This window comes from Myxocyprinus asiaticus, chromosome 10 (genome assembly GCF_019703515.2).
Source record: "Myxocyprinus asiaticus isolate MX2 ecotype Aquarium Trade chromosome 10, UBuf_Myxa_2, whole genome shotgun sequence".
NCBI lineage: Eukaryota > Metazoa > Chordata > Actinopteri > Cypriniformes > Catostomidae > Myxocyprinus > Myxocyprinus asiaticus.
The window spans coordinates 21,121,454-21,147,544 of record NC_059353.1 but is presented as its reverse complement, the minus strand read 5'-3'; the positions used below and the strand labels follow the sequence as shown (position 1 = coordinate 21,147,544).

Here is a 26,091-nt window from a genome sequence, read left to right as displayed (position 1 = left end):
AAAGTTTCTAAAGGGGTCACGACATGAGGAATAAAATGTCCTTGATCTTTTGACATGTAAGAGTTTGTTATACTATGACTACCACCCCTGGAGATGCGAGTTCGAATCCAGGGCGTGCTGAGTGACTCCAGCCAGGTCTCCTAAGCAACCAAATTGGCCCAGTTGCTAGGGAGGGTAGAGTCACATGAAGTAACCTCCTCGTGGTCACTATAATGTGTGATTCTCGCTCTCGGTGGGGCACGTGGTGAGTTGTGCATGGATGCTTCGGAGAATAGCGTGGGCCTCCACACACACTACATCTCCACGGTAACGTGCTCAACAAGCCACGTGATAAGATGCATGGATTGACAGTCTCAGACGTGGAGGCAACTGGGATTCATCCTCCGCCACCCAGATTGAGGAGAGTCACTACGCCACCATGAGGACTTAGAGCGCATTGGGAATTGGGCATTCTAAATTGGGGAGAATTATTAAAAAAAAAACATAGGGCTGTCGATTTAACATGTTAATTCAATGCGATTAAAAACATTTATGCAATTAATCATGTCCCAGGACCGTAATAAGGAATATTCCTTATACCTTAGCAATTCAAGCTTGGAGCACCACCTGAATTCTACAGGGGACAGTAAGCAAAACTCGCTGTATAGGCAACGCGCAGCTTATTACAGACGGAGAACAAACCACACTCGAGGGCAGACGACACAAGTTGAGAATACATTTTTGCGTTCAAAACAGAGCTTGATTGAGTGTAAATGCAGGGATCTCAAGAAGTGTTTTTATAAGTTTCAAACTTCGTTTGACTTGACACAGCGACCTAAAAACGGTATGTTTATGACGTGACGCAACAGAGATGGTCCGGAACCAATTATTTAATCATTACATATTTTTATTTATTTATTTTATTTTTCTCCCAATTTGGAATGCCCAATTCCCAGTGTGCTTTTAAGTCCTCTTGGTCGCGTAGTGATTCGACTCAATCCGGGTGGCGGAGGACGAATCCCATTTGCCTCCGCGTCTGAGACCGTCAACCTGCGCATCTTATCATGTGGCTTGTTGAGCGCGTTGCCACGGAGACACAGCGCGTGTGGAGGCTTCACGCCATCCACCGCGGCATCCACGCTCAACTCACCACGTGCCCCACCGAGAACGAACCACATTATAGTGACCACGAGGAGGTTATCCCCATGTGACTCTACCCCCCCTAGCAACCGGGCCAATTTGGTTGCTTAGGAGACCTGGCTGGAGTCACTCAGCACGCCCTGGGATTCAAATTAGTGAACTCCTGGGGTGGTAGCCAGCGTCTTTTACCACTGAGCTATCCAGGCTCCAATCATTACATATTTAATTGTTTTTATCTGAGGTGCTTATTTATGCATTTTTTAATCAATTGACAGCCCTAACAAAAACGTCTTGTTTGGATATTCCCTACTTTGTGACATCACACAGATGAATACATAAGCACACAACTGCCTCTACAGCAAGACATATCAAGACATGTCAATTTATAAATCTTAAAACAAGACTCCCATTCTGCGTCTTGCTGTTTTAACTATAAACGCGTTCTGGTTAGCCTATTTTTAATTGTTGGTCTATGTAAGCATGCACTAGATGGACATCTTTGAACGTTTTGATACGTTTCCGTGCTTTCAGAGATCGGGACATCCATGCAAAGCACAATCTTTAAATAAGATACTGAATTCAAGCTAAATCTCAAACCTGAGAGGGAGATGGCACCTCAATGCTGAGGTTTAGGCATGTCCTGACATGGTTGAGTGTGAGTGGATCGGGAAGTACTCCTTTACTTGTCCCAGGTATTGTATTGGACATGGTGGAGGGTGGTGATGAGGGAGGGGAAACTCTCTCCTGATTGGAGGACACAGCTCTAGATGATGAAGTGCTGGTTAAGCCATCTACAAAAAAACAACAACAAGGAAAGTCTGTTAAGAGTTGGATACCAACACATTTACTGCAAGGACCTGCATGGATTTGTTTTTGTAACACTGAGCATATGATATGATTTTGATTTTAACTTTCATACATCACATGTACATTGCTCTGACCTTGTGCTAGATAGTCTTTACTATTACTGTTGGGTGGCTTTTTGGCCAGCAGCAGGTCTTTGATGGAGCGGCCACGAGAGGGCCCTTGTCCTGATGGATCTGTGTATGTTCCATCCAGCTGCTGTACCTGAAGCCCCACCCCTCTCATGTCCTTCACATCCAGCTTCATGGCATGGAAAAGCTTAATGGCCTCTGCTGCAATCACCTGACCACTGTCTGTGGCCTGAGCTAGCAAAGCAGACCTGCAGAGCGACAGTAATAGGAAATTCTCAAACATACAGTGTCTCCAAAAAGAATTTGGACACTTAAGCCACACTTAAAAATGTATGAAAGTCATTGCACTGTATAACAATATGTGTGTGTGTGTGTGTGTGTGTGTGTGTGAGTGTGTGTGTGTGTATAAATATATAAAAGTTTTGAAACACTCATTCTTTATTATAATTTTTTTCACATTTTAGAATAATAGCAAAGTCATCAAAACTATGGAATAACATAAATGGAACTATGGGAATTATGTTGTGACTAAACAAAATCCAAAATAAATCAAAACTGTGTTATATTTTAGCATCTTCAAAGTAGTCACCTTTTGCCTAGAATTTGCAGACATGTACTCTTGACATTTTCTCACCCAACTTCTTGAGGTATCACCCTGGGATGCTTTTTAAACAGTATTGAAGGAGTTCCCATCTTTGTTGGGCACTTATTGGCTATTTTTCTTTATTATTTGGTCCAAGTCATCAATTTCAAAAACTTTTTTTTTTTAAATAAAATTTTAGTTTTATAATGATATAAATTAATATGGTGGCACAATTATATTTTTGTCTACAAAACTAATTTCAAACATTTAAGCATACGGCTTCAAATCAAAAGATTTTTAAGATCATGTGAAACATTTCAGTCAAGTGTTTCAAAACTTTTGACCGGTAGTGCTATATATAGTACAGTATGTGTGTGTGTGTGTGTGTATATATATAGTGTGTGTGTGTATATATATATATATATATATATATATATATATATATATATATATATGTATGTATGTATGTATGTATGTATGTATGAGTGTGTGTGTGTGTATATAATATTATATATATATCAGTGGCATGCAAAAGTGTGGGCACCCCTGATCAAAATTTCTGTTGCTGTGAATAGCTAAGCGAGCAAGAGATGGCCTGATTTCCAAAAGGCTTCAAGTTAAAGATGACACATTTCTTTAATATTTTAAGCAATTTTACTTTTTTATATGAATCTTTTACAGTTTTAAAATAACAAAAAAGGAAAAGGGCCTGAAGCAAAGGTTTGGGCACCCTGCATGGTCAGTACTTAGTAACACCCCCTGGCAAGTATCACAGCTTGTAAAAGCTTTTTGTTGCCAGCTAAGTGTCTTTCAATTTTTGTTTGGGGGATTTTCGCCCATTCTTCCTTGCAAAAGGCTTCTAGTTCTGTGAGATTCTTGGGCCGTCTTGCATGCACTGCCCTTTTGAGGTCTATCCACAGATTTTCGATGTTGTTTAGGTCGGGAGACTGTGAGGGCTATGGCAAAACCTTCAGCTTGCGCCTTTTGAGGTAGTCCATTGTGGATATTGAGGTGTGTTTAGGATCATTATCATGTTGTAGAAGCAATCCTCTTTTCATCTTCAGCTTTTTTACAGATGGTTTGATGTTTGCTTCCAGAATTCGCTGGTATTTAATTTAATCCATTCTTTCCTCTACCAGTGAAATGTGTCCCTGTGCCACTGGCATCAACACAAGCCCAAAGCATGATCGATCCACCCCCGTGCTTAACAGTTGGAGAGGTGTTCTTTTCATGAAATTCTGCACCCTTTTTTCTCCAAACACACCTTTGCTCATTGCGGCCAAAAAGTTATATTTTAATTTCATCAGTCTGCTGGACTTGTTTCCAAAATGCATCAGGCTTGTTTAAATGTTCATTTGCAAACTTCTGACGCTGAAATTTGTGGTGAGGATGCAGGAATGGTTTTCTTCTCATGACTCTTCCATGAAGGTCATATTTGTGCAGGTGTCGCTGCACAGTAGAACAGTGCACCACTACTCCAGAATATGCTAAATCTTCCTTAAGGTCTTTTGCAGTCAAACAGGGGTTTTTATTTGCCTTTCTAGCAAAGTTTTCTTGGTCTTCCAGACCTCAACTTGAACTCCACCGTTCCCGTTAACTGCCATTTCTTTATTACATTATGAACTGAGGATACGGCTACCTGAAAACGCTTTGCTATCTTCTTAAAGCCTTCTCCTGCTTTGTGGGCATCAGTTATTTTAATTTTCAGAGTGCTAGGCAGCTGCTTAGAGGAGAACATGGTTGCTGATTGTTGGGACAAGATTTGAGGAGTCAAGAGTATGTATAAAGCTTTGAAATTTGCATCACCTGGCCTTTCCAAACAATGATTGTGAACAAGCCATAGCCCTAACAAGCTAATTAAGGTCTGAGACCTTGGTAAAAGTTATCTGAGAGCTTAAATCTCTTAGGGTGCCCAAACTTGTGCATGGTGCTCCTTTCCCTTTTTTCACTCTAAAATTGTACAAAATAAAAATAATACACTAATATTGCTTAGAATGTTGAAAAGAATGTTTCATCTTTAACTTTATGCCTTTTGGAGATCAGTTCATCTTCTACGCACTTAAATATTCACAGCAACAGGGTGACCAGGGGTGCCCAAACTTTTGCATGCCACTGTGTATAATATATATATACATATACACACACACACACACACACACACACACACACACACACACACAACCGGTCAAAAGTTTTGAAACACTTGACTGAAATATTTCTCATGATCGTACATTTAAATGTTTGAAATTAGTTTTGTAGACAAAAATATAATTGTGCCACCATATTAATTTATTTCATTATAAAACTAAAATTTTATAAAAAAAGTTTTTGAAATTGATGACTTGGACCAAATAATAAAGAAAAGCAGCCAATAAGTGCCCAACATAGATGGGAACTCCTTCAATACTGTTTAAAAAGCATCCCAGGGTGATACCTCAAGAAGTTGGTTGAGAAAATGTCAAGAGTACATGTCTGCAAATTCTAGGCAAAGGGTAACTACTTTGAAGATGCTAAAATATAACACAGTTTTATTTATTTTGGATTTTTAGTCACAACATAATTCCCATAGTTTAATTTATGTTATAATTAATAATTTTAATAATTGTATTTATTTATCACGTTATACATATACAGTGAAATTCTTTTTTTTCACATATCCCAGCTAAGCTGGGGTCAGAGTGCAGGGTCAACCATGATATGGTGCCCCTGGAGCAGATAGGGTCAAGGGCCTTGCTCAAGGGCCCAACAGTGGCATCTTGGCAGTGCTGGGGCTTGAACCCCCAACCTTTTGATCAGTAACCCTTAACTGCTGAGCCACCACTGCCCCATGTTATTCCAGAGTTTTGATGACTTTATTATTCTAAAATGTAAAAAAAAAAAATATATATAATAAAGAATGAGTAAGTGTTTCAAAACTTTTGACCGGTAGTGTGTGTGTGTGTGTGTGTGTGTGTGTGTGTGTGTGTGTGTTTGTGTGTGTGTATGTATGTGTATATATATATATATATATATATATATATATATATACACACACATATACATATATATATATATATATATATATATATATATATATATATATATATATATATATATATATATATATATATATATATATATACACACACACACACACTCAGCAAAAAAAAAAAAAAAAACATCTCTTTTTCAGGACACTGTATTTTGAAGATAATTTTGTAATAATCCAAATAACTTTACAGATCTTTATTGTAAAGGGTTTAAACAAAGTTTTCCATGCTTGTTCAATGAACCATAAACAATTAATGAACATGCACCTGTGGAACAGTCATTAAGACACTAACAGCTTACAGACGGTAGGCAATTAAGGTCACAGTTATAAAAACTTAGGACACTTAAGAGACCTTTCTACTGACTCTGAAAAACACCAAAAGAAAGATGCCCAGGGTCCCTGATCATCTGCGTGAACGTGTCTTAGGCATGCTGCATGGAGGCATGAAACTGCAGATGTGGCCAGGGCAATAAATTGCATTGTCTGTACTGTGAGACGCCTAAGACAGCGCTACAGGGAGACAGGAAGGACAGCTGATCATCCTCGCAGTGGCAGACCACGTGTAACAACACCTGCACAGGATCGGTACATCTGAATATCACACCTGCGGGACAGGTACAGGATGGAAACAACAACTGCCTGAGTTACACCAAGAACGCACACTCCCTCCAATAGTGCTCAGACTGTCCGCAATAGGCTGAGAGAGGCTGGACTGAGGGCTTGTAGGCCTGTTGTAAGGCAGGTCCTTACCAGACATCACCAGCAACAACGTTGCCTATGGGCACAAACCCACCTTCGCTGGACCAGACAGGACTGGCAAAAAGTGCTCTACACTGACGAGTCGCGGTTTTGTCTCACCAGGGGTGATGGTCGGACTTGCGTTTATCATCGAAGGAATGAGCGTTACACCGAGGCCTGTACTCTGGGACGGGAACGATTTGGAGGTGGAGGGTCCGTCATGGTCTGGGATGGTGTGTCACAGCATAATCGGACTGAGCTTGTTGTCATTGCAGGTAATCTCAACATTGTGCGTTACAGGGAAGACATCCTCCTCCCTCATGTGGTACCCTTCCTGCAGGCTCATCCTAACAGGACCCTCCAGCATGACAATGCCATCAGCCATACTGCTCGTTCTGTGCGTGATTTCCTGCAAAACAGGAAAGTCAGTGTTTTGCCATGGCCAGCGAAGAGCCCGGATCTCAATCCTATTGCACATGTCTGGGACCTGTTGGATCGGAGGGTGAGGGCTAGAGCCATTCCCCCCAGAAATGTCCGGGAACTTGCAAATGCCTTGGTGGAAGAGTGAGGTAACATCTCACAGCAAGAACTGGCAAATCTGGTGCAGTCCATGAGGAGGAGATGCACTGCAGTACTTAATGCAGCTAGTGGCCACACCAGATACTGACCGTTACTTTAGATTTTGACCACCCCCCCTTAGTTGTTGAATCTTTTTATGGTCATACAAATATTTACCCACGTTAAGCTTGCTGAAAATAAAAGCAGTTGAAAATGAGAGGACGTTTCTATTTTTACTGAGTTTTTATATTTACCTGAAGTGACTTATCCATGTTGTTGATACTAAGTGCATCTATGCAAGAGAGGTGATGAAAGTGTATCGTTAATTTGATGCTCACTATAATTTCCTCAGCGGCAACGTTGGGAATACTGGATCACTCCTGTTATAATCAATGAAGCTGGTAACGCTGCAAGCGCATGACTTGTGCAGCTTCATTAATTTTAATGGGGGTGATCTATTAGGTTATTTTAGAGCCCATAAAGAAATTCTCTGAATTAACTAGCCTGCTAGACTCTACCCATCAAACTTACAATTAGCTGGGAAAAATTCCTACCAGACATAAGACGTGTACTACAGTGCTACGTATCCAGCTGTCTCGCTTTACTGCTGCGGTTCATGCGTCCATTTGTGGTTGCTTTATTGTAAATCTAAAAACTTTAATTTCTGTTAGATCAAGGCATCCAGGGAGCATCCAGCCACCGAACAACATGGTCCAAATTTTAATTATGACATTTATGGAAATCGTGTTAACGTTACTAATGTTATTCGCAATAAAGTAACTATGAATGAAATGCCTCTCGCTGTAGTTTTAAATGATTTTGACAACTAACCAGAAATGTTCAAGGAATAAAGATGTCACTTCCTTAAACCAACTAATAGTCTTAAATTAATCTATATAGAACAATAGCTGGGTTTCCATCTACGTATTTTTATGCATTTTGGGATATCGCATAAAAGCTGCTGGATGGAAACACCAAGATGCAATACACTTGCTTGAGGTGGATACATCTTTTATTATTTATTTTTATAAGAAACGTGCATAAACTATGATGGAAACAAATTTACAGAATAAATTCCTATTGAATTTATTAGCAATACAAAATGTGCATCAAAAAAGTCATGTGACTGAATAACTCGTTCATAACTGGACTAACCAGAGGACCAATCATCGCATCTGAAATGTTGCTCTGGTCATCCTGAAATAACGGTCTAGAAAATCCAAAGCCTGCATAGAGTTTGCAGAGCAAATAAGTCAAATACAAATGTGCAGAAGCAGGTTTGATTGACACTATTGAAAAACATATTATAGATTCGAATGGCAAAGACATAAGGAGGAACGCACACACAGAGCACTCCCAGAACTGTGTGACACGCTGTCGCTCCCAGATAAGAGACAATGTTCTTCTAGAGCGTTTTGTCTGTGTGCTTTAAATCACGGGTATTTTATTATTAAAAGAGTCACAGTGGCTATAATTTCTTTTTTTTTTTTTTTTTGAACACATGCTTTAGTCATACATCTATATTATGGTTTTTCACATAAATTAAATATAGAAACATAGAAACATAGCTAATGACATTCTGACATTTTTAGGGTAGGCTTCGGTGTCCAAAAGTTTCAAAATACCACAGAGAAATTCTGGTTGCAATTTATCCTGATATCTGTCACCTGGCCAGGTTGTCACAGATACCATGACCACCATATTTGGCTGGCTCTGCAGGAGCCCCTGCTTTCCGCATCATGACCTTCAGTATAATCCGGCGGCCCTTTAGCCCCGCCCCCTCCAACCTCTTCTGCACCTCCTTAGATAGGTTAGTAAGAAAAGACTCTGCCTCTTCAACCTAGAAAAGCATTAGAAGACATGGCCAGCTAAAGAGATATGTCAACAGACTGAGGACAATAACAAGTAGTGGGTGATTTGAAGTACTTTTGTTACTTGTAAAACTTTGTTTTAACTTGTACACAAAACCTGTGTGAAACGAATGTTGTAGTTCATCTCAGCAGACACAGACTTCCTCTCCTTCTTACTGCGCACAGGCCTGTCATCCAGCCCCCTACAAAAGCGGAAGAGTGTCTGCCCTGTCCGTGGTCCAAACTCCTTCTGCAGTCGAGACATGGACAACTGCTGCAAGTGTCCACAAGTGCTTACTCCCAGGGAGGCCAGCTTGGAGCTCATTGAGCGACCCACACCTCCATAGGCCCACATGCACACAAACACAACATTTCACTCAAGTGTACAACTCTCCATACAAAGGATATAAATATGCAAAATGTGCTGTTCTCACCAGGCAAACTGGAGACAGGTTGATCCCTGATGAAATCATCCACCTCCTCTGATTTGAGGAAGTACTGCCCATTTGGCTTGGCCTTCCGGGTTGCCATTCGGGCTAGAACAATGTTGGAACCTGGTGACCAGCATTAGACAACGTAGAAAAAAGGAGGCATTATAATAACATAGATTTCCCATTACTTTTGACTAATAAATTTCCTTAACTTTTCCAGTCATTCAAATTTTATATAGACTGTACTCATGAACTGCAAAGTTTAGTCTAAGTATTTTAGTGCTGAGCATAACTACAAACAATTATGTTCATTGTAGGAATTTCCATTTCTTTAACATTTTAATACTTCCCATGACTTTTTCCAAGCCTGGAAACCACAATTTTAAAATTCCCTGATATTTCCAGGTTTTCCATAACAGCATCTCCTTTACAATAAAAAAAGGATGACTACAAAAACATGTGGAATGTGTTAATTATTTTATGTTAAACTACTTTTTCCTATCCAAGCTTAATATGCAGAGACAACTACAAGTAAGCCTATCTTAAGTTAATTTTAATGAAAACTGTAAACACAGTTCCTGCCTCCAAAATCATGTACTGTATTTGATTAAAGATGCACTTCTTGGATTGTAAAACAGTAAGTTCTCTGGGTATGCATGCGATAAGTATGAATGGGTTCTGGACATACTTCATCCGGGGAAGTGGGTATTGAACTGTAACCCGAATATATGACGTAATAACAACAACCGTGAAAATAATCTACTCCAAATTTGTTAAACACCGTTTAAGCACAAGGAACAACTTTCTTGGTACAGTTGAAGTCAGAAGTTTACATACACTTAGGTTGAAGTCATTAAAACTCATTTTTTAACCACTCCACAGATTTCATATTGGCAAACTATAGTTTTGGTATGTCATTTAGGACATCTACTTTGTGCATGACACAAACAATTTTCAAACAACTGTTTACAGACTGATTGTTTCACTTTTAATTGACTATATCACAATATTTTTTGTCGAATTTTTTGTAGACCTCCACAAGTCGGTTCATTCTTGGGAGCAATTTACAAACGACTTAAGGTACAACGCTCATCTGTTCAAACAATAGTACGCAAGTATAAACACCATGAGACCACGCAGCCTTAGGAAGGAGACACAATCTGTCTTCTAGAGATGAACGTATTTTGGTGCAAAAAGTGCAGATCAATCCCAGAACAACAGCAAAGGACCTTGTGAAGATGCTGGAGGAAACAGGTAGAAAAGTATCTATATCCACAGTAAAACAAGTCCTATATCGACATAACCTGAAAGGCTGCTCAGCAAGGAAGAAGCCAATGCTCCAAAACCACCATAAAAAAAGCCAGACTACAGTTTGCAAGTGCACATGGGGACAAAGATCGTACTTTTGAGAAATTTCCTCTGGTCTGATGAAACAAAAATTGAACTGTCTGGCTATAATGACCATCATTATGTTGGGAGGAAAAAGGATGAGACTTGCAAGCCGAAGAACACCATCCCAACCGTGAAGCATGGGGGTGGCAGCATCATGTTGTGGGGGTGCTTTGCTGCAGGAGAGACTGGTGAACTTCACAAAATAAATGGCATCATGAGAAAGGAAAATTATGTGGATATATTGAAGCAACATCTCAAGACATTAGCCAGGAAGTTAAAGCTTGGTTGCAAATGGGTCTTCTAAATGGACAATGACCACAAGCATACCTCCAAAGTTGTGGCAAAATGGCTTAAGGACAACAAAGTCATGGTATTGGAGTGGCAATCACAAAGCCCTGATCTCAGTCGGATAGCAAATTTGTGGGCAGAACTGAAAAAGCATGTGCGAGCAAGGAGGCCGACAAACCTGACTCAGTTACACCAGTTCTGTCTGGAGGAATGGGCCAAAATTCCAGCAACTTATTGTGAAAAACTTGTGGAAGGCTACCCAAAATGTTTGACCCAAGTTAAACAATTTAAAGGCAATGCTACCAAACACTAACAAAGTGTATGTAAACTTCTGACCCACTGGGAATGTGATGAAAGAAATAAAAGCTGAAATAAATCATTATAACGTTATTCTGACATTTCACTTTCTTAAAATAAAGTAGTGATCCTTACTGACCGAAGACAGGGAATGTTTTCTCTGATTAAATGTCAGGAATTGTGAAAGACTGAGTTTAAAAGTATATGGCTAAGGTATATTCTGACTTCTACTGTATAATTACAGTTGAAAAAAGCCATCCGACTTGCTGTTCACCGGCATTCTTTTAAATCTAGCGTTTTGAACATGACTCCTCAGATCCCGAGGGATTATGAGATAGTGAAGTGTCCAGTCGATCTGCATTTCAGAATCTCGCCAGATGTAGCAGGTCTTCCGGATTTTTCACGCGTACTGTTTTATGAATACATTCGGACATACTACACCATTGCCATTCTGTTTCTGGCATACTATATAGTAGGTAAGTATGAATATTCTGACACAGCATGTCTCTCTGTGGTGCTATAAAAATTCCTCTGTTTGTTTTGAGTTTCCATCCAGCCCCACACAACAACACTGACTCAACCAATGACATGAGGTGGGACTATCTTTTTGTTCGATCAACAGCAGATCAACAGCTTTAACGCTGATTCAAAATGACAGATGTCACTCACCCATTCCAACTGAGGCAGAGCAACCAGTTTTCTCCTTCACATCTGCCCGGATGGCCCCTGCCAGGTCATCAGGAGTGACCCCCAGCTCAGCCAAAAGAGCAGTGGCATCCACCAATGCCTCATCACAACTCAGTGCCTCGATGTTATGAGTATAACTTTAAAACAAGAAATGAAAGGCAGAGAATGCTAAATCACTCGGTTTGCAAATACAGTTAGTTAGCAATCAAGAAAAAGTATAACAAAACAGGGCCTGAAATTCATTTCTAAAATTGGGTGGGGGGGTTGGTTCCTTAGATGCCTCATAATGGGGGATTCATGCCCTTTGCAGAGGAATAAAACTTGTAATACTAAACATCCCAAATTTACAACAATCTCACCTAAATTTCATGGGGATTGTTTTTCTCAGTTCTTACCTCTAGTTTTATTCAGATAGAAAGATTTCTTAAGCCAAGTGTACACTACACAACTCAAGCTCTTCTCTTTTGATTTTTTGAGTCTGTGACTGGTCTACGACAAGAAGTCCCAGATCTTGCGACAAATGGTCTTGTTGTGTGCACACTGCTGCGACATGCCAAGACTAGTCCCAGACACTATGACAATTTTCAAAACAGTTTGATATCTAGATGTCTTGTTGTCAGGTGTGTACACTGTCCTGACGAGCGAGAGAACAACACTGAGCCACACCCAATGAAATAGATAGAGAGAGCACAAGAGGAGGGCAATATATTAGGAGGCAGAAAACAAAAAATAATTAGAAAATAAAATAAAACTTCATCCACATCTCCCTACCCGCTGTCTTTCTTATTTTCAGTTGTTTTTCTTTTTTTCTCTTTGCAAATATGTGCAAAAACAGGTGAGAGCCGTTCTTTCATGTTTGTTGACATGTTATCAAGAATAAACAAACATGTTATAAATCACATAATGAGCGACTAGTCAACTTCAGACTGATGTTGTCAACTACATAACCCTAATACAGGTATGTCAGACTGAACTCTCTTATGAGCAAGTGGATCCTGAGCAAGTGGTGCAATGTGATGCAGCAAAACTAGATCGTTTCAACATCATGCACTTAGACTGTAGACTGCTTTGTAGATTATATACAGCACCGAAAGATTTACCGCGTCACCATTTGCGTGTCAAAGGAACACGTTTATATTGGTTTCACCTAGAGGTCCATCTTTAACAGAAGTTCAGTAAGTATACAAGAACGCTCTTTCTTTACAGTGTGAATTGTGAGACTCAGCTCACAGCGCACCCACACTAAACTCAACAAGCGTTTCAAGAGCAGCTCAATCTGATGCACGAGAGAGAGAGAGAGAAGCATGCAGTAGCACAGATTTACTTGTGCTGATTCTAGAATTATGGTCTGATAGAAAGGCAGATTTATTGATATGAATTGTTTATCTGTATGGATTAGTCTACGACAGAGCATGTAAGCGGAACGGTGATAATTTCACCTGAGTGGAGAGCGCCTTTTTGAAGATTCCGCTCCGCTCGCTCAGGCCGCTCAGCGCCTCTCGCTCAACCAAGAATGCATTTCGTGGTATGCTTGGTTTGGGAATCTGCTAAATAAGCTATAGGCCTGATGTTATGGAGCTCTAACATTGTTTTAGTGAAGTTGCAAAACTTGTAACCTAAATAAATGCAAAGTATAAATCAAAGCTAAGAACGAGGAAATCGAAAGGGAGTGTGGACTGTGGAGAGACCGTGAGAATTAGCAAATATTACTTTGGGAGTCGTACCTGTCACAAGGTGAGCAAGTAGGCTACACTACTATTCGATAATAAATTAATAGATAAGTAATGTATCTTGTTGTTTTGCCATCATGTCAGTGCAGCTGCCAGCTAGATACAGGCCTGGTTCTGCAGGGTTGCGAATATTTGAGCACCCTCAATTGAATATGTAAGCTTAATAATACTGTATATTGGCAAAGCATATTTCCTTGAATCCTGGCGAACACACACAAAAAAATCCCTGAATCAAATCCAATAAACATGCATGATCTTGCAGATCAGTGTGTCCTAATTTCCAGGCGGAGCATTCTGCTTTCATACCTCTAATTGTACAATTGAGCATTTGATTGGAAAAGATTTCCGCTCTCGCATAGAGAATTTCATAGCGGAATTATCTCACTTAGCCTAATCGACCGCCTGTTGCTTTAGATGTCTGCTTCGGGATAAAGTGGCACATAACTGCTGGTCAGTTTCCCAAAGCCAAATCCACCTTAACGATACGTGAAACTTAAAAAATGACTCTAGATTAGTTGTTGCAGATAACATCTTCGACATCGCTTGCTGCATTCATGTGCAGAGAAAAAAAATCTTTTAATGATTGTACATTTGAAAAACATTTTTTTTAAATTTGTTTTAGGATCATTAAACATGATTTCATCTAATATATTGCAAAAAATCTCACTTTATGCATGACAAATATTTGTTATTTGTTAAATCCATGGTTAAGCTTTGCTGTACATACAAAGAGCGCATGCACAAGACATGATCGTTTGATGCATATAAAGTCCAGATTCATTTTATGCTGCTTTAAAAATATCAAGGAAAAACAAAGGGGGCACATGGTATCTACTAATATAATAATTATTATGTAATTAACCACAGTCCTTTAGATTACATATGATTTGTACATATAAAATTGTAGGGAATATTAATAAAGCAACAACACTGAAAAAGAGAAAAACATTTGCTGCTCTTTTCTGGATAAATGAATATGCCCTTTACAGCTGAACACAAAATTAGGATGAAAAATTGCTCATTTTAATTGACAGACCCAAAGTCTGATAGCATTAAATCAAAAACCTATTAATGTATCAAATCTACAGTATAATCATTCTGTGGAGACAACTGAAGAACAATTATGAATTTCACTTTTACCTGCAATATTTTTCCTGGTACCAGTCCACGTTTTCATTATTGCCATAAACGACTCGAACAAACTTTAAAGTCGAAAAAATTGTGTTTTTCTGGGTCGGTTGTATCACTCGGGTCCAGTTTAAACTGAAAAGTGCAAATTTGCGTGTATGCGAGTTTCCACGCCAACACAGATATGTTTTATCACTTGTAGAGGCATGTTTGTTTACTTGTTTAGAGTAAATAAAGGCAATTTAGAACTGATTTTTTTTTTTTAGGTATTATTTGAAGATGTTGATGACATATGTGCTAACAAAGAAATATTTGACCGATTACAAATGATAATGAAGGTCTGGTAGACCCGATTATTTAACAGCAGTTGTAAACCAGTCCAAAATAAACAGCGAGATTTTATATACAAAAACACAACAATATAATCACATCATTTCAGATGTGTACATTACTAATCATTAGATAATTTAATAAATGTCGGCCTTTAGTCTATATTTCACCCAGAGGGGCTCCTCAGCCCATGTGGGCAAAAGTTACTTGGGCCACTGTAGCCACCCGCCGTGTACGTGCTTGGAACCAAGTATACTACAGATAAATTTAATGTCGGAGCGGGATTTGAGCGAACGCTTTTTTAACGGTGAGCTTGACCAGTAACTGAGCGGAGCGCACACACATGGAGTGGGTTATTGAGCGGAGTGTCACATCGCTCCGCTTCGCTCACATGCTCTGGTCTACAAATTCATGTTCATGTTAAAGAGAATAAATGTGTGCATTATGAATGCAGAAACTGTTGCAATTATAACAATTGTGCACAATCCTGTGCTAAATTTCAGGCCCTGTAAAAGTTTTAACATTATAACTCTGCATAACTGTACCTGGCCACAGTCTCATACATGGCCAGTGCCACCTCTTTATATGCCTGAAAGTCGTATGGCACTGACTGTAAATCAGGACAAAGCTGCTTAGCCTGGCCAAAAAACATGCCATTTCGCACACCAGCCTGCCTGTAAGAGAGAGAAACATCAGTTTAACCATTGTTGCAAGATATCAAACAATACTAAAAGGCAGTAAAGGTCGCTGTGTGCATGTTAATGAACAGAACTAAACAGGTAGGGCAGGGTTATAATAAATACCTAGCTTCATAACTACAGGAGGCAATCTCTGCCATAGACAGGGCAGTCTGGTCCTGATCCACTGCATTATTGAGAGCCTCCTCACACTGTGGAGATGGGGTCATTTCAAGATCACCATCTGTCTTCTCTAAGTGAGCAGAAAGCATAATGGTCTCAACATTTACACTGCACTTTTTGTGATCTTGTAGAAGTCTGTAGCAAAGTTCAGGGCTCACCTATTCTGTACTGTTTCTGTTTCCTCTGATAGTACTGAAACTCAAGTTGAGGATTGGCGCCAGGTCGCAGTGCAACACGGCCTGGACCACGGTTACTTGTTACCGCAACCGGTTTCCCTAGAGTACAAGTTGACCATCAATAAAGCTCAGGTATCCAACAAGTGCCTGAGTTTGCTCTCAAAGTCAACAAGCTGCAGGTATGTGAGGGAGTATTTCAGGGACTGAAAGACCCAATGATTTAAAAATTAATAGTTTTGCAGATTTTATTTTTTGTCTGTTGCCTTTAAGGCCATCCACATGCTAGTGTAAAGTTGATAAAATTAACCTTTAGCAGATATATACAGATAAAATTACAATCTTTCTCTTCCTGGAAAATGGACCAAACATATTGATGACTCATCTTGCACTACACAGACTTTAGTCCAATCAGTTGCTCTCTAGAATTAAGAATGTCATTCCCCCAAATCCCACATGCCAAATCATGAGTCATTGCTGTGACATGTTTAAAGCCTATTAGCTATATAAAAAGAAAGGATTGAGCCTTTCGATTCATCCCGCCTGTTTCCTGTTTCAACACAGGAAAGATAACTTTGCTAGTCAAGACATTTCATGGGGTCTTAAAAGGTACCTGTGAGATCTGGTCGGTGTCTGATTCCCACTGACACAAAAAAGCAGTCCATATCCACATGTAGAATACAAGACTGACGCACCCGAGGAGCAGGCATTGAGGAACCTGGACCGAAGAAAGATATTTTATGCAACATGCTGACCAAAATCAGTGTATCAAACACATTATATATAGGTTATCCTATTATTCATATATATATATATATATCAACATGCTACCTGCACTGCAATTATCTCTGAGCTTCTTTAGTTTCTCTTTTCCAGAGAAAACATCTCCCCCTGCTGCTCGTCGCCTGCTCTGCAGGGTATTCACATACTCCGTGAACTCATTCCGCCATGTGGCGATATGATGCAGCCTCGAATGAGAAAAGAACTCAGATATTAATCCAGCCTCTGCTGATTGGTTACTAGAGTCTGCAAGGGTGGAGTTAGGGTTAATATGGTAACTCCCATTTACTCGACCTCTGCCAGTCTGATCCAGCAGACGATTAGCCTTCTCAGGCACAGCAGAAGTTCCTGGATGGAATGTTGGATTTGGTTGAATGTCCTTTTGCATATTGTGAGTAACAGGCTTCTTTATGGGACTGGCTGTGGAGATCATGGGCCTCTGATCTGCTTTTGAACCAGCAGAGCAGCAGTTCGGCTGATCTTTGTCCTTGTATCCTGCCTGTGGGAGGTTAGACTGATGAGACCCTGTGTCAACAACTTGAGAAGGATGTTCTGACAGAAGAACCGAGACCTGAGGCTTTAAGGCACCATTTACAGGGTGTACATAACCATTGGTTAACAAAGGGTCTTTCAAGCTTTTTGTCAAAAGGGCATACATATTGTCATCATTATCTCCATCATGAATCCTAATAACTCCAGAGTTCCCTGCGGCTTCCTCAGAGATAACTCTATACGAGCCATTTCTGCTAGACAAAAGGAGAGAGTACAGGAAGTAACAACATTAATGAATTTGCAAAATGTTTTTTACAGCTATACATACTGATAAACAAATAGGAACTGATACCACACGCATGTATAAAATATGACATACTATAAAGCAGTGGTTCTTAACTGGATTTTAAATGGGACATCAAGTAAAGACCCAACATAGTACTTTTGTACGATAAAAAAAAAGAAAATTGACAATTTTGTAAATGCATAAACAACAGCAGAAGCCTAAGCCATGGAATAAATACTGGGCCAAACAATGTATTAGTATAACTATATTACCAAGGTGAAAATGCAGCAAAATACAGCCTTTGACATCCTTTGGGATGATGCGGTGCAACCCTTAATGAGGCGGCAACATGTGTTGCATATTTTGTATTTGCTCCGCTTATCAACAACAAAAAGACATGGAAAGTAATTTCTCCAGTTTAAAAATTGTTAGGCTTATTTATTTTGCTATCTTAACTAGAGCTGGACGATATGCAAAAAATATTTTCACTATATTTTAAAGAACAAATAATCGCAATACCCGATTACATCATCAACCCCCTGCCGAGGGTCGGTGAATATTTTTGTTGTATTGATTTTACTTTAAAAATTAATTTGAGACACGACAAACTAAAACAAAACACATTTCTAAATTCAAATTGCACTTTAAACTAAATGAAAAAAGCAATGACATTAACGAAGTGATCCAAAAATCTTATATAACCACTTCCACAAATCCAAAAATGTTACCATCTTCAATGGCCCTATTTGCCATCATGCAAGTATCCGTGTATGACAACTAGGGCTGAAACGATTAGTCGACTTTATCGACAACGTCAACAATAAAAAAAAAAATTGTCTGCAAAAATGTTTGTTGTCGAATAATCGTTTGATCTCATTTAACGTAACATAAGATCACATGAAACTCTGATGACGCATGAGAGCAGCACTGCAGTTCGTGCCAGACTGAGGAGAGGAAGAATTATACAGCTCACAGTCCAGATGCACTCTAAACTTTCCAAACAGCTTCAGGTGATGTAGATCGCACAGTATGAGGGAATAATCAAAATAAGTAAATAGAGAAGCACTCTTCATTGTGGAATAAGTGGAGCTGGAGCTGCTGCTCCGCTGAAGCAAAACTTGTGTGTCGAATGTCTTTAAAAGGAAACACCCCGGCGTTACATCTTTAATGAAGCTATGTTTAATGCGTTTTAGCTTTAATAAAGTTTAAATAATATGGAAGCAGGTCATATAAATAACTACAAACTCCAAAACTGGCATTTTTCTGTGCGGTCAGCGCCTCTTCTATGAGTTAAGCGAAGTGTCCCGATCTACGGGGAGAGATTGAAACTGCATTCGGCTGATGCACACTCTGTGGCGGGGATGCTCATTCCTCGAGCATGCGCTTGCTGCAGCTACTGTAGATTATAACGTGATGGCTTGCGACTTATTGAATCATAATATGTCACTGTGCATTTCTTATCGTGAAGAAAATTGGCAATATGCAGCTTTATTAATAAGAGAGAGTTTGTTTTTTTGTGAGTTAAAGATGGATTGAAGTGAACAGAAAGGTGAGAGAGGGCAGTCTTCGCCCCATTATACACTGCAACAAAATATGTTTTTGATTTGTTTTGGCTTGTTTTCCAATATAAAAATATAAAACTCCTTTAAAAAAAACGTACATTATCTTTAGCAGCTATACTGCAGAAGAAATAATTATTATCTGACAATGCTGAATATTAAAAATACAAATATTTTAAAATATCTAAAAACCCTTTAAAAAAAGATGCATTCACCTGAGAAGCAGCATATAAGATATTTAGACTTGCTTTTAGAGAATAGATCTTGAATAGAAAAATATACAAAATACACTTACACATTCTCTTAAAGCAAGTCTAAATATCTTATATGTTGCTTCTCAAGTAAATGTATCTTGTTTTAAGGATTTTTACACAAGTTTAAAATGGAAAACAAGACAAAAACTCTTGATAACAATAGGATTTTTTGCAGTCATTTTTTTAACTGAATTAAATTTAAAGGTGCAGTATGTAAGATTCAGAAACCCTTGTTATTAATGATACCTGTGGCCGTTAAGTGAACTGCAGCCAGCTACCTGTTGCTCGTGCTCGTGCACACACTCCATAGGGACGTGAGCGAGCATCGGCCAAAACAATGACGTAACGTACAAAGAGACAACGTGATTCACCGGCATCATGCTGACAGATGAGGTAGCATAATTAAAATGACACAGTTATGGTTGTTTTACTATAAACTTTGAGACTGTATATTATATTTGATTCTCCAGTGCTGGAACAGGGCTAAAACAAAGTGTGGATATAGGTCTGACTATGTGAGACTGTAGTTTGAAGTAATCACTTTTCTTTGCATGATACATTGACTGCATTTATATGATAGCCTATGTTGGCGTTAGCTAGCTAGCCAGCTTTATCAATAGCTGTTAGCTAAATTTGGTGGATGAGGACAGTAGCTGTTTATAAAATAGACTGTACATTATAAATATGTTGACACAATTCAGTATTGATGTGACTCCATCACAACTGTCATTTTGATATATCAATGTGCTATTGTTTTATAATAATAGAATGTATATATTTTCTGTATAACCAAGTTACATTACACTAATGAATGGAGCTTTTTGCATTATCTTGAATATTGTGTAGCATTCATTTAATGTGTTATTGTAGTTTAGCTAAAATTACACAGATCAATCCTTATGGCACTATATTTCACATGCTTTGCAGTTATGTAAGATAAGAAGAATGCCAATTTAGAGTCGTTTTTGATCCCCAAAACCAAACGAAGGTCCCTCCAGGAATCAAATGGCCTGCCGATGTTCACACTAGTTTTCGCTCGACCACGATCACGTTCCCACTTAGACGGGATTCAGTAGATAAATGTTTTTTGGGGCTTACTCAGAGTTTATGTAGGAGTCGGTGTTGTGCTGGGAGTCGGCCGTTTGCTGGATTCCATCTCTAAGATAATGTTACCTAGTGTTGTAGACAGTTGTCGCTGTTGAATAGCGGAGGAGAAGCTATTACTGTCTGAGGCAAGTCTCTTGGGAGCGTGCATAAACGTCACATCCTTTGGATTTTCCCGGCAAAAGCGACCCGCTCCCTTCGCATGAAAATCAGTCTACAGGCTTTATAGGCAACCTAGGAAGTCCGGGAAGGGCTCATTTTTTAAGTTGCGTTATAAGCCGTTCACACATTGGCAAAAAATGGCGAATATTACATGGAAATTGATACATATTGCACCTTTAATAAAAAGTTTTTTTTTTTTCTCCTTTAATTCAGTGAATGTCATTTAGGGGTATTTTTAAAAGATGATTTTGTCCTCTGTATTGTTAGCAAGCACATTTAATACAACCTTTTAAGTCGGAGCACAAGCTTAATAGTCGGTCAAGAGCTAATGATTAATAGTTGCAATAAATTGCCGAATAGTCAAATAATAATTCTAATAATCGTTAGATTAGTCGATTTTCAAAATAATCATTAGTTGTAGCCATAATGACAACAGGTGGAAAATTACTAATAGCCTATAAATTAAGAACTAAAGGCAATTAAAAATGTAAAGATAATAATAATACTAATGCGTGTTCTTATAGAATTTGTTTGTATTGCTTTTCGTTAATACAGCTAATTCTGCCTAAAGAAAATACAATTTTCGGTTCAAGGTGAATGTGGTCTTGTATTATTTTGATTTAATCTCTTTTGTCTTTGTTTCTTTAATACAAAGATATATTTAAGTGAACCTGCAGAGTTGCGTTCACAATGCGCAAGCGCAAACTGCTCCGTGGAAATAAAGCGAACTAAACTTCGAGCACCTCCTGAGATGGTCGGAGATCATTTGCAGCATTCTCATAGATGACATTATTCTTGCAAACAGTTTTCAGAAGACTGAAACAGAAAAGAGTGATAACTTTTTCCACGAGACAGGCTCGCATTGCACGCCTCTGAATAAACAGTGAATCAGACATGGGCTTTTTCTTAAAAATATAATAAAGTGTGTTTTTGTGTCTAACAGCATTTCTTGTTGTGTGTTACTCTGAGACATCTTACAGGACACCCACCACTGTTGTGGGGAGATGGGCAAAATTACCCACACATGAAATTCCCATATTTGGACAAGCAACTTGTGAATAAGGAGCTGTATTCAGCCTCGTCACATTTGGCGGGTGCAAATTTCACACCCTGGGCTTCTGTTTAATATATTTGGCGACTGCTGATATTGTCGATCTGTCTGCCAATGAGTGTCACAATCGGCATCAGGATATTTGTAAGATATCGTTGATATCCAATTACATCTTGCTATCGCCCAGCCCTACTCCTAACTATGGAGGATTTGCATTTAGTATGTTTTTCATCCTAACAGAACCTGTTTGGGTTACAAGACACCAGTCAAGATCCACTATTATAAAGCATACTCACAGTCTGACATCCAGCAGTTGTTTGGTTTGCTCAATTAATTTATTAGGGTGGTTACTGTGAGTGGATTTGAGGACTTCTTTAGAGTGGGTTTCAGTGTGGCTGGGATGAGGCTGGATGCTGTCTGATTGGGGGTGACTTGGACTGGGTTTGGGTGGGACACTGCTGGACGATGGATCCTGTACTTCTCTTTCACACAGAGTGGTAAAGCTCAGGCCTTTCTGCTTTGCATACAGCTGATACTGCACATATGAAAGCTGGTGGCCTGCCTTTATACTGCAATAAACAAAAAAGGCAAGCATATTAGCATGTTGGTGCCATAATCTAGTGCAGGGGTCGGCAACCTATGGCACGCGTGCCAGCATTGGCATGCGGAAGGGTAATCATTTGCACGCCAGCAACATCGAGAGAGGAGCAGGCTATTTTATTTATAGAAATTCTGCACCTGCATTACAATCCACATCTTGATGTAATCCTTCCTCATGATCACACAGCATGTTTTCATCTGCTGAATGGGAGGCTAAACAAAAAGTTAAAAAGTGACGAGACTGCAGTATGCCCAACAGACTCGTGCAGCGTATGCAAGCCATTCACGCATCGCAAGCTGGCAGCACTACACTTTCAGTTAATCGCGTGAGTAAACACACTCACTTTGCTTCGGTCAGGCTGCGTGGATGACAGGCTACATTCCGTGTTTCATTTGTTTCTTTTTGTTTTCAGAACAACACATAATAAGGAAAAGACCCCTATTAATCCTTGAGATTTCCAACCCAGCATACAGGTACACCCTCCTTAAACCATGGTCACACTCAAAATTACATTAAACGATTAAAAGAGAAAACATAAACCCACATCATGGTGTTCAAAAATCTGAGTCTACTCAAAATATAAATTAAACCTGTAAATAAAATTTTAGGATTGGCTCATGATGCGTGAATGGGCTTGCATGAGCAGCGCAAGTCTCGTCACACTTTAATAGTGTTTAGCCTCCCATTCAGCTGATGAAAACACGTTGCGTGATCGTAGGGAAGGATTACATCAAGATATAGATTGGAAGGCAGGTGCGAAAAACTTCTTATAAATAAAATAGCCTGCTCCTCCCTCGCTGTCGCTTGCGTGCTAGTGATCACATGATTCCAATGACATAATATAAGAATTATTTAAAATTCCACACAATTTTGTGATCAGTAATCAAATAAGCAAATTTGTGACATTAACTGTGTTAACTAATTTTGTACAAAAGGACAGGTTTTCTATTATTAAAGCACTTTCAGAAGATGCTCTGAAAAAATTAACACACTGTTGGCACAGCCATTGACCAGGAAAAAAAAGAAAATGGCACGCCATGTCAAAAAGGTTGCCGACCCCTGATCTAGTGGGTAGCGCATGTGCTTCAAATATGCTCATGAGAAAGATGCAGGTTTGAATTCGGCCTGCATCATGTCCTGATTGCATTCCCCATCTGTCTCCCCCATAATTTCCTGTATCATCTCTACTGTCTCTATAATAAAATAACCAAAAATAAAATACTATAATAAACACCATACATACAACATGCCCACACCTGTCTGTAATCCACTCTGGTCGCACTACTTTCTCTCCTCTGAGTTCCTGTATTTTGCTGTTGGGCAGGTTGGTGGTGATGATATGTGTGGTTTTGGAGCGCGAGTAATAGAGATGGAACTGCCCACCGTGCAGCATCATCAGCCTGCGCAGCTCATCTGCACTGGGATCTGTATATGTAGAACACACACATACAAGATTCTCAAAACATCAGTGGCAAATTGGTCACACACAACATATTGATAAAGTCCAGCCACTTTCTAATATAGCTGTTTAATAAACAAAGGCAGAATCACCAAAGGAACATTAACTACATAAACATTAAAGGGATCATTCACTTCATTTACTTACATGAATGACAGCCCCAGGCACCATTCACTTTCATTGTGTGGGAAAAAAATAACAAATGTGTAAGGTGACTGAGGCTATCAGATCCTAACATTCTGCCTTACATCTTTTGTGTTTCAAGGAAGCAAGGAAGAAAAAAGAAAGAAAAAGAAAGACAGAAAGAGAAAGAACAAGAAAAAAGAAAAAGGAAAAGAAAGAAAAATAAAAAATAAAGAGAGAAAGAAAAAGAAAAAACAGAAATAAAGAGAAAGATAAAAAGATGAAGAAAAAAGGAGACAGAAGAAAGAAAAAGAATGAATGAGAAAGAAAGAGAAAGAGAAGAAAGAAAAGCGAAAAAAGAAAGAAAAAGGAAAAAGAAAATAAAAAAGAGAAAGAAAAAGTAAAAGAATGAATAAGAAAATAGAAAAAGAAAGAAAGAAAAAGTAAAAAGAAAGAAAAAGGAACAGAAAGAGAAAAAAAAGAAAGTGAAAAGGAAAAGAGAGAGAGAAAAAAAAAAAGGATTTTTCTATCCCTTTAACACTAATACTCATTTAGCGAAGAATGATTGTCTGCATCTTCACATTTGTAATTTAAGGATATGTAGGTAATAGCAGCAGTAAGGGGAGAGAAGTCTGACTTGTGTATCCGTTGACGTAGATGGCCACACCGCTGAAGATACAGGACGATGTTCCATCTTTCTGCTTTTCTCTCGGGGCGTCCTTCTGAAACTGCTCCTCAAGCTTAGATATTTTTGCAGCCATGTAACCACCCTAAACACACATTTAACAAAACACAAGCAATGTTTATAGAGGAAATGCTCCATTCTCATGTACACAAAGAAAGAGAGCATCAGACGGGACACACACTTACTGTATACAGCAGAATATAATTCTAACAGAAAATCCCTCAGAAACAAAATGAGCAGACAAGAATACAGACCCACACACACAAAGAAAAATGTGCAGTGTCTGGCTGACAAGCGTTTGATTATGCCTCAGACATTCAATGAGATTGGAGGTGCAAGTCTGCCCTGCGGACACCACGACTCTCTGTATCCATGGCAACGGACAGAACGCTGGGATTCAGGGGCCAGATTCACGAAACATTCTTTCTTCTTAACTACCATTTTCTTCTTAATTTCTAACTTAAGAAAAAAGGTACGAATATTTTGAATTCACGAAAAACTTCTTAAGGACGTTCTTATCTTTTTTCTTAAGCATTCAAATTCTCAAAAACAAAATGTTCGTAAAAATCATTGTAAATAACATCTTATCTTAAATCCTAAAAGGTAAGATGTTAATGAATTTACTGGATTTTTCATGTTGAGTCTCAAATCGCAGTGGGCCATTTACAAGAAATGTTATTTTACACCAAAAAAAACAAAAAAACATTTTTGACTGTTTTGTGTTTAATTATATTTTTATTTTCAGCTTTCAAAACATGTAAATGTTATCAACAAATTCAAATGCTAATGGATGTGCTGCATATTGCACTCTCTCTCCGCAATCTTTAGAGTTCATAGAAACATAATAATTATATCATTAGAAATCTGAGACTTTCTTTTTTACCCCTCCATCCACATCCCTATCGGAGTTGGCCACAGCGAAGACAGCCTCCGCCACCCGATGTGATGTAATTATCAAGATTCCCAAGGAGAACTTTTTCCTTGCAGTAATTTCCTCAATAAGACCCTCTTGTCTACTGAAGTTTTTCTCTCTTTTCTTTTCCTCCATGTCAAATTAAAAGTTATCAAATGGTTACCAACAAGTCAATTCTCCTTTGTCATTAACACATCTCATGGACTTTATATTCAAAAAAATTACTGCGGTGCTTGCTACTTAAAAAAAAAAAAAAAAGAAAAGAAAAAAAAAATGGTTAATAGATAAATTCATCATTACAATCTACCAGTGCTGAAGTATTGAATTTGTTGTAGGCTATTAGACGAGGCAATTCCATTAACAGGCTGATCAGACAATGTCAAAGACTGTCTTTTTATTCTTAAGAAAAAAAATTAAGGCGTTCTTAAGAAAACATTTGAGAACTTAAGAATTTTTCAAGAACTGCACTTAGGAATGTTCTTGCGAACTTCT

General features: G+C 38.8%; 1 protein-coding gene across 1 annotated transcript in view; it reads right to left on the bottom strand.

The window, feature by feature from the left end:
* Window positions 1-26,091, bottom strand: part of LOC127447528 (DNA repair protein REV1-like) — a 67,768-nt gene that overhangs the window by 9,308 nt on the left and 32,369 nt on the right. Inside the window, exons 3-16 of the mRNA XM_051709469.1 lie at window positions 24,639-24,771; window positions 23,676-23,844; window positions 22,115-22,387; window positions 16,962-17,653; window positions 16,744-16,848; window positions 16,116-16,232; window positions 15,901-16,027; window positions 15,643-15,771; window positions 11,892-12,046; window positions 9,249-9,368; window positions 8,933-9,153; window positions 8,632-8,804; window positions 2,061-2,302; window positions 1,717-1,910 (exon numbers count right to left, since the gene is read on the bottom strand). Coding sequence (XP_051565429.1) covers window positions 1,717-1,910; window positions 2,061-2,302; window positions 8,632-8,804; window positions 8,933-9,153; window positions 9,249-9,368; window positions 11,892-12,046; window positions 15,643-15,771; window positions 15,901-16,027; window positions 16,116-16,232; window positions 16,744-16,848; window positions 16,962-17,653; window positions 22,115-22,387; window positions 23,676-23,844; window positions 24,639-24,771 — 2,850 coding nt within the window. The remainder of the gene's footprint in view (window positions 1-1,716; window positions 1,911-2,060; window positions 2,303-8,631; window positions 8,805-8,932; window positions 9,154-9,248; window positions 9,369-11,891; window positions 12,047-15,642; window positions 15,772-15,900; window positions 16,028-16,115; window positions 16,233-16,743; window positions 16,849-16,961; window positions 17,654-22,114; window positions 22,388-23,675; window positions 23,845-24,638; window positions 24,772-26,091) is intronic.